Genomic DNA, 9844 nt, shown 5'->3' on the forward strand with positions numbered 1-9844 from the left:
GGGCATTTTGAAGCTTATAAAATAGTATGTCTTAACGTACTTATGCGAGAAAACAAAGACACGCCACATTGCTTTTCCATAGGTGCCAGGCGAATTTTTTCCCCCGTAGTATTTAAACAACGATTTTAAAAAAGAAGAAGAAGAAAGAATCGGGGTGGCCGGAACTGGAAAGCACGAGTTAAGCTCAGCAATGGCAAAAAAGGGGCTTAGCTAGAGATTAGTGAATAACGCCAAACCGACTAAGACGTCCATCGAATCGTGTTATCTTATCACTACAAAGAATAAGATTTTCTTTGGCAATGACGCAAAGGACTCTTTCATATAAATAACTCTTTTTAAATATTTGAATAAGAAAAGGTTGTCGAGAAAGTAAGAAAGAAAAAATGAATGTTGCGGGTCCGGATCAGGCTGCTGGATGGGTTATTGCGCTGGCTTGCTTTTTCATCAATTTTATACTGGCTGGCCTGGCCAGGTCAGCTGGGGTTCTCTATGTGGCCCTCATCGAATTGTACGGGGCCAGCAGAGAAGCTGCTTCCTCACCTTTCAGCATCCGGGTCTGCGTCAGGAACATGAGCGGTAAGGCACTCACTTTGTTATTTGTGCATTCTGAATAATGTGTCTGGTTGTGGTTGTGTTCAAATGCAATAGTTCTAAAAATAATTTGAATCCACTTTGAGAAGAGTGAATGCAAAGCGGTAGCTCGGTGAATGCAAAGTGCAATCAACAAAATTAATGGATGGTATGGTACTATTCTCAGTAACTCGGTGAATGCAAAGCGCAATCAACTAAATTGATTGATGGTCTAGTGCTGTTCCCGATACTTTCTCACGATTTGGTTAAAAGAGAGAACTTATTAAATTCTACAGATTTTATTTTCTTTATTTATAGTAGATTTTAATGTCCCTCACTCATTTTAGAAAATAATTTATTTCAAAAGCTTTTTTTTCCTTCCTTTTTCAAATAAGCATATTTCAATCAATAACTAATTTATTAAACTGCATGATTTCTTTATTTTAGGACCTCTGATCGGATTGTTAGGCCAAAAATATGGCATCCGGAAAGTGACTACTCTGGGAGGATTTGTGGCTGGTTTAGGGAGCATATTGTGTTATTTTGCCCCAAACATCACCTACATCACATTGTTCTGGGGAATCATACACGGTAAGCACTCTTTTAAAAACCATTTTTGTTCACACGGTAAGCACTCTTTTAAAAACCATTTTTGTTCACACGGTAAGCACTCTTTTAAAAACCATTTTTGTTCACACGGTAAGCACTCTTTTAAAAACCATTTTTGTTCATATATATATATATATATTATAATCTTCATTTTTAGAAAAAAAATTTCTCTTCTTTTTTCATTATTCTGTAATTTTTTCCACGTTTTCTCTACTTTTTGAACTTGAAAATTATTAATTATGCAATCTTCTGTAAAAAATTCTATGTTGAACTTTTAAATACGGAGTTTTAAAAAATAGTAACAACTTTAAACTTAGTAATTTACATAATAATATTGTCATTAAAAATAGCTTTATATAAGAGGTTAAAGATTAAAATTAGCAAGATAAAATTTTCTTACTTAATTATCAGTCCTAAATTTCCTGAAATTCCTATCAAATTTAGAACAATCACATGTGGGTCTAATATTTACCTAACTAAACGTGGCACCATTTTCTCTAACTATTTAAATAAAATTATTAACAGTATTATTAAAGAAGGTTTTTCTTATATTATCACTAATAAACAACCGATTTTAGAATTTATTAAGTGTAATAAAATTAATTCTATTGCGACTTTTGATTTCCAGGATCTTTTCAAAAGCATTCCCCTTTCTAAACTAATTAAACTAATAACCCCTTTCTAACTAATATATTCTTTTGAGTCATTACTTTGATTTTTTAAAAATATCCTTAATTGCGATTTTGATTATTCGCAAATTCTAACTAATTTTCGTCTTTTTAATAACTAACTTTACAATGAAAAACATATTTCTCTTCAAATTGATGGAATAACACAATGATCTAATTTTTCATCTCTCTTAGCTAACATATTTTTACACTAGTATGAAAAAAATTATACTCTTAAGTTAATAATTAAGTGCTATATAAAATCATTGAGAAAATTGTATGTTATTATTAATAAATTTACTAAAAACCTCTTTGTTAGTTTATATTTTTACCATGTGTAAATCCAATTTTTGCAAAATTCTTAATTTTGGTGATTCACGTTTACATTAAGAGATTTGCCCGAATTATAAATAAGCCCGAATATAAATGATTTGTCCGAATTTATATGGTAAATTAACAAAAAAGTTTTTAGGTAAATTTATTAATAATAACGTACAATTTTCTCAATGATTTTATATAGAAATTAATTACATTAGTTGGTTTTCCGTTGCTTTTTTTTAATCAAATTTTGAGAGTTCGTATGTTTGTTTTTCGGATAAAAAACATTACTACATATTCCTTTAATTCTAGTCATTTGATTAAAAATGTTATTTAAATAAATGTTTTTCGAAACATTAGAATTCCAAGAAATTAGTTTATTTATATAAAAATTAAAATCATTTTTTCAAGTATAATGTAAGTATGAATCGCAAAATATAAATAAATAAATTATAATGTACATAGAAGACTGGCGAGTGTAGTTTTTACCTGTAATTTTTACTGATAGCGATATAATTCAACAGTTTGTTACATTTTATTTATTAAATGATTAAGTTTCCCTTTTAAAAATATTGTCAACGTGTCTTATACATTCTAATCTGAGTATATTTTGAAATGTTTTTTTTTAAAAATTTTATTTATAAAATTGAAAATATTATTATTAAATTAATATACAAGTGTGGAGAAATAATTAGACCTATTATTTTACTGTGCTTTACTGTAACCCTTCAAATTTATATAAATATAGTGATATCAACCAAGATTTAGTTTACATAACTTAATTATTCTTATTACATATTAGCATTTGCGTTTAACGCAGTGTAACCTCTTCCTTCCTCATTGCTATCCAATTTTTCGTGATTTACAAAACACGATGATTTATAAAAGGATTGTCACGCTAAGGGGAAGACAGTTAATACTATGGATGTTTTCTGTATACACTGAAAAAACGATAGCGAATGTTAAACTCCTCCTCCCCCAACCATTTCAAGAGCAGTGATGGTACAGGGGCTAGAGTGCTCGCCTTTCAATGAGGTAAACAGGCTTCGAATCCCAGCCAGGCCTGGTCGATGGGAATTCCACACCCGGCTCTTCACCGACCACAGTACTCATGTAAAAAATATCCTCAGTGGTTAACGAATCATGGGTTGGAGTCCCCTTACCCTTAGGCTAACCGTGGGAGTATTTTGTGTTTTTCTTTTCCGTGTAACGAAAATGCAGGTCAGTTCCATCAAAAACTCCCCCACGAAGGCAAATTTTTCCAATACTTGATTCAGGAACTCCCTTGTCTTCTGGATTGGGTTCAAAATGACAAGGCTACTGAGTTGAACATTAGTAATCGTAAACCCAAAATTGGGTCGGCTGTTCAACGACGGTTATAAAACCATCGTTTAAAATAAATTAAGTATTGAAAAACACTTTAAAAAACATAAGTGCTTCATAACCGTCGTTGAACAGTCAACCCAATTTCTTGAGTTTGCGACTATTAATGATCAACTAAATAGCCTTGTAGTTTTGAACCAAATCCAGAAAACAAGGGAACTTCTGGATCAAGTTTTAGGAGAAATTTGTCTTCGAGGAGGACTTTTTGATGAAACTAACTCTCATTTGCTGTTACATGGAGAGGAAAACCACGAAAATCTCTTACGGTTAGACTGACGGAAAGGGGACTCTAACTAATGACCCGTCTACCACTGAGGATATTTCACGTCAGCATTGTGGTGGGTGCAAGCCGGATGAGGAATTCATACCGACCCACCATCGCCGGCATTCGAACCCGGTTCACCTCATTGGAAGGCGAACGCTCTATCCCCAGAACCATCATGACTCTCTTTACGCTTATTAAGTTAAATGTATTGACATAATACATAGTATATGCTTTAATAAAAGGTTGACTAATGAAAGTGTTATTTTTAGGTGTCGGATTCGGCCTCTCTAGTGTTATACACATGATGATCATCGGCCAATACTTTGATAAATACAAAGCATCCGCACTAGGCCTAGGGTATTCAGGTGATTGTTTTGGATCCTTTGCCTTTCCCTCCATTATAGAACTGTTACTGAAAAATTACGACATCAAAGGGACATTCCTAATTCTGGGAGGTATAGTTTTGAATGTTGTTCCAATGGCTATGATACTGAAAAAACCTCCATGGTTGGAATCGAACAAAAAGAAAGGTACATTTCAACGAAACATCTTAGATCAACAGGAATTTCATGTAGAAATCGTTTCTAGCGATAAAAACGGTTTGTGTGACAAAGGCATTCCAAACGAAGCTTTTGAAAGTTCGAATGAGGGTCTTTGCGAGACTGCAGGTGGGGAGGAGGACATTACCTCTATCCATTCGAACAATGCTGTTCCATTTCAGAACCCCTCCAGGGTGTACAGGCCTAGTTTGTCTTCGTATTCTTCTCTTCGGAGTCAATGCATCCGGAAAAAAACATCCGATTCGTCAGATTCTTGTCAAGAGAACACCGAAAGACGTGGCTCACTACCACCGTTATTCGAAAAAGAAGCTTTTAGCGTAAATCACCAACAACAGAAGGAACCAGAAAGTATCATCCAGGAAGAGGATGAAAAGGGCGACGGGAGAAAAAGTAGAACCACTTCCAATTTAAGCCAACTGGCCTACGACATTGTTCATCGTGTGAGGACTGCCAGTTTTGCAAGTCAATGCACTCAAGATGGATATGTTCCTGCTATAAATAACGCAGACTGCACCCGTGACAATACTGACGAGTTGACCCTAAAACAACAACCAATTGACGAAAAGCCTCCAGAAGAGGAAAACATGTTGAAGACGTTGATGCGAACGAATGCCAAGCCGATTTTCGTCCTCATCAGCATGTCTTTGGCTGTCTACGTCTTTCTTTTTATCGGTGTCTTCACCGTTATCATAGATTATGCAACGGACTATGGCATTTCCCAAGACGAAGGAAAGTACCTCATCATAGGCTTTTCCGTGACTGATCTTATCGGCCGACTCAGTTTCGGACAAGTGGTGGACAGAAAGTTGTTGAAGACGAAAAACTATGCGGGGATGACTATGGTGCTGATGGGGGCTTCGATGGCCATCATGCCTTTCAACAGAAGCTTCTATTTCATGATGACCTGCATGTGTGTGTGCGGTCTGATACAGGGAGGGACAGCTATTATGTTCCCCATTCTTGTCACCGAATACATGGAAAAGAATGAAGAATCCATCGCTATGGGGTGTCTGAATTTCTATGGAGGACTTCTTATGTTGCCTTTATCATCAATGATAGGTAAGTACATTTATTATTATTTTTTAAATTTTACATGACTATTCTTAACTTTCAACAACCCTTATTCTTATACACCATCCGACCAAAAGTATTCGGACAATGGACTTAGAGCATCCTAGGGCACTTATTAATATGATGTTGGTCCCCCTTTTGCATCGATGACAGCCTGCACACGTCTGGGAAGACTTTCCAACAGTTTTTGAATAGGACTTCCACCACAGCTGAAGTGAGGATTTGGTTGGCTACGTCATCTACTCTCTAATTCGTCCCAAATGTGTTTTATGGAATTTAGATCCGGGCTCTGAGAAGTCTCAGTCCATGGTTTGAACACCCATTTCGTCAAACCACGTCTGTGAGGCCGGGATAGCCTGGTTGGTAGGGGACTGGACCCATGTCCAAGAGTTCGTGGGTTCGATCCCAGCTTGCCGAAGAATCCCCGTGTCGTAAATGGTGACTGATGCACGTTCAATCTGTCGAGTCTCAATGTCCTCCATGTTCCCATAACACATGAATACTGCTGGGGGTACTGATCCAGGAGCTTTGTCTTCTGGATTGGGTTCAAAATGACATGGCCACGGAGTTGAACATTAGTTGTCGTAAACCCGGCTGTTCAAAGACGGATATAAAATATGAAATAAAACCAGGTCTGTGCAAGGCTCGCTGTGTGAATGGGGCAGTTTTCCTGCTGGAGGAGAAATGGGCCTTCCCCGAAATATTGCCATAGAGTTGGGAGTGCTTCATTGTCCAGAATGTCCACATGTATCTCGGAGTTCATGTTCCCAACCACAGAAACTAGCGAAACCGCGAGAAGCAACCCCACACAATTATGCTGCCACCACCATAACAACCGGATGTCCGGATACTTTTAGTGTAGTTTGGCATCTTAACTTATTTTATCTACAAGCATATTTTTTAATTTAAAATCAAGTGTAAAAAAAAGTGAAAATGTTAAAAAATAAGTTTGGAGTAAGTGATCTCAACATATTTTTTTTTAATTCTTGCATTCTGACTGGTTATCTGTTATGTTATTATCTGGAATTTCGCCCTATTTTGTCTCGAAAGTTTTTCCGACAGCTATTATTTGATGTGAGCAGGTATGTTTTATACACATCAATGGTGATGTTTTTGTGACAAAGTTGTGGTCAGTGTAGACTGGGGGTCATCCACCAAGCATATCCAGAATTTTATTTTACTGAAACTTTTATTTTTCACATAAAATAACATTTGCTGGTGTTCGCAAACTGAATCAGTGAACAGATAATTAGAAATATGACTACAAGCTGTTCAATAAAACTTTTTTTTACTTATTTCATTACGAATTTACATATTTAATTAGAATAAAAATTTACAGGCTCTTTGACACAGCGTCTTTGATGTGGGTATATGTAATAAACTTTTTTAAAATTAAAGACAAATGATTTTCCACAAATTTTCCAGATGTTCAAAATATAGTAATTTTGTTTCCATCGTTGAACAGCAGACTCAATTTTGGGTTTATGACTACTAATGTTTTATGATTACTAATGTTTTATGACTACGAATCTCCGTAGTGCAGGGTATACCGGGCAGTGGCACTGGACCTTAAAGAAACATTAATGTAAGGAATACCGGGCAAATGTATACTGGGCAGTGGTACTTAACTTGCTCTAGTGGACATTTACCTAAGCGACAATGTGATTGTCAACTTTCACTGGTTCGGTCATTCACAGTAACATAATATATATGTATTAGAATATTATGTTTAAAACCTCTAGATTTAAGAAATAATAGACGAGAAAATAATCTTTTCATTTCGTTTATTTCCATTTAAAGATGCTCTAATATTCATAAAGGAATAATAAACACTTTGATATGATATCAATTTTTTTTTGCAACAGACCCTTTGAAATACTCCTTATTATATAAATACTCCAAATGAAATATTTTTCAGGTTAAATGATTATTATTAAAATGTGTGTAAATAATTATCTCGTTTTGTTTAAAAACAAGTAATTAAAAAAATATTGAAGACAACTCCTACTTAACTCAACAAAGAAAAATTTTATTTCAGTTACTTTTAATGAAATAATTAAAAATTTTTCTCTTATATAAAATTAAAATTAATTAATTAATACTGAAAAAAATCGTATTCACATCAAGTGTCATCCACTACAAATTTAAAAAAATTTATCTGAACTTAACAGGAAGAATAAAAAATATTTTATTAACGAGATTGAAAATGTGAACAACAACTCCCTCTATATGTAAACGTATAGAAGGAGAGTATGAACTAACAGTAGGAATTTAAAGAAGAAAAAAAAAGGCGCGTGGTATCAGACAATTATAAGAGTATAAATTTGGTGACGTGGACCACACGTGCTATCACGTAATGCTCCTTATTGAATTTATATGACACAACGAATATGAAATAATTAAATGTGCTCACTAAACTACATTTTTGTTCAAATAGAGCTAGCTATAAGTTAAAAATTTTCATTGATGTTATTTTTAAAATATGTGAAAAACTGAATTTACTTGTAGTAAAATTTAAAACAATGAGCAACGCTTAACCCATCAGAAAATTCCATTTCGTTTTTTGTTCATCCCTATTTGAGTCGCTCAGAAGCCAATGCGGTTAAGTCCAAAACACAACAATTGGGTATAATATGAAAAAAACACAACTACTTCGATTTAGTAGGAACAACATATGACGCAATGCTAAACGAATGGAATTTAGTTGTTGTTTATTTAGTTATTGTTATTAGTAGTTGTTGTTATTTGTTTTAGTTGTTGTTGTTTATTTAGTTGTATTTAGTTTCAATAACTTTTCTTTATAATGCAATAAAATCTGGCGAGCAGCTATTTAAACGATCGAACACTTCGTTTGTTTATTTGTGGCTTGAAGTTAGGCTCGCAGAAAATGCCGTTCATGGGTTAAATTTAGTAGGAACAACACAACCTGTGACGTAGGCTATAGTATACCCAATTGAGAAAATTAATGTTTTTTGATACATTAGTTTTTAAAATTCCTGGTTTATTAATTTAATTAGAAAAGTGTATAAACTCTTTTTTCGAGGTGTAAACTCTGCTAAAAAACAAGATATGTACAGGATGTGTAAATAAAAACGTAAGTATTTATTGAAATAATGACAGCATCTTAAAAATTTTAGGACTTATACCTTTTGGCAGTTGAAAAATATAGGAAATTTATGTCTTCTAGTATAAACGAACTTCGATTTTTCTCAATCATCACTAGATACAGTGACTAATAGAAAATAAACTGTTGGATTATTTCAAAAATTGTTTTTTACTTCAAAACTAAAGTGGCACTTTTCTTTGTTTTAGGAAATAAAAAAAATTTAAAAAAAATAAAAAAAATACCACATTTTAAAAAAATACTACGAAAAATACCGTACCCCTTTTTTTGGTGAAAAAATACTACCGTAGTATTAAAAATACTACGTCTGGCAACCCTGGTACTATGAATTTCTTGTTTTTCAGTGTTACCAACAAATATCGAAAGAAGAAGAAGAATTTAATGTTTATTTCAAAGTTTATGTAAAAAAATATTGATAAAAGGTGGACTTATTCACAATGGCTTCTGAAATTATGAAATATAATATATTCAGAAGCTATTAAAAAAATTGCTGTCTAACCTAGAAAAAAGTAACCAACGAGTAAATCCTTTAATAACTAAGAAGATTATTATTTATTTCATCAAAATTTCCAAAATTCAGAAAATATCAAAAATTGGACTTAACCGTATTGGCTTCTCAGCGGCTCATTTAATGATTGAATTAATATTGGAAAAAAACATATGTATCAAGTAACATATGTGAACTTGAGTAAGTGAATTAAAAAGTATTTCATTAACTATTGAAAATTTGAAGAAGATGTAGGGAGAGTATGAACTAATAGTAGGAATTAAAAAAAAGTATCTGTCTTTGGAAATGATTATTCAAGAGCATCGTTATTATTTTTTCCAGGTTTCTTCCGTGACAGTACTGGGTCTTACGACATGGTGTTCTATTTACAAGGATGCATTGTCATTGCTGTGGGTCTCGTTTGGCAATTGGAACCCTTCATTTTAGCCTGCTCAAAGAAACCCTCTCCCCTCAAATCTTCTACTAGATTGTAATCTTTATTTTTTTTTAAACTAATGTATATATTAAGCTGTAAATATTAAAGTATGCCTAAATTATTTCGTACTTGATCTATTTATGGAATACACTATCGGGCCAAAAGTATCCGGTTCGAATCCTTGCGATGGCTGGTCGATGCGAAAGCCGCACCCGTCTCGCCCGACTACAGTGTTGACGTGAAATATTCTCAGTGGTAGACGGATCATTGCTTAGAGTTTCTTGATTGCCGTCTGGCTAACCGTGGGAGTTTTTCGTGGTTTTCCTCTTCATGTTCCTTTCGTTTAAACCTTG

General features: G+C 33.8%; 1 protein-coding gene across 1 annotated transcript; it reads left to right on the plus strand.

Moving 5' to 3' along the window:
- Positions 1 to 324: 324 nt before the first annotated feature.
- Positions 325 to 9612, plus strand: LOC107447404 (monocarboxylate transporter 9). The gene is made up of 4 exons (XM_087149859.1): positions 325 to 576; positions 1018 to 1161; positions 4083 to 5432; positions 9398 to 9612. The coding sequence occupies exons 1-4, from the start codon at positions 384 to 386 to the stop codon at positions 9547 to 9549; spliced, it is 1839 nt and encodes a 612-aa protein (XP_087005985.1). The 5' UTR covers positions 325 to 383; the 3' UTR covers positions 9550 to 9612.
- The last annotated feature ends 232 nt before the right edge of the window (positions 9613 to 9844 follow it).

Source organism: Parasteatoda tepidariorum, chromosome 1, assembly GCF_982258835.1.
Source record: "Parasteatoda tepidariorum strain Cologne lab strain chromosome 1, Ptep-v5.0, whole genome shotgun sequence".
Lineage (NCBI taxonomy): Eukaryota > Metazoa > Arthropoda > Arachnida > Araneae > Theridiidae > Parasteatoda > Parasteatoda tepidariorum.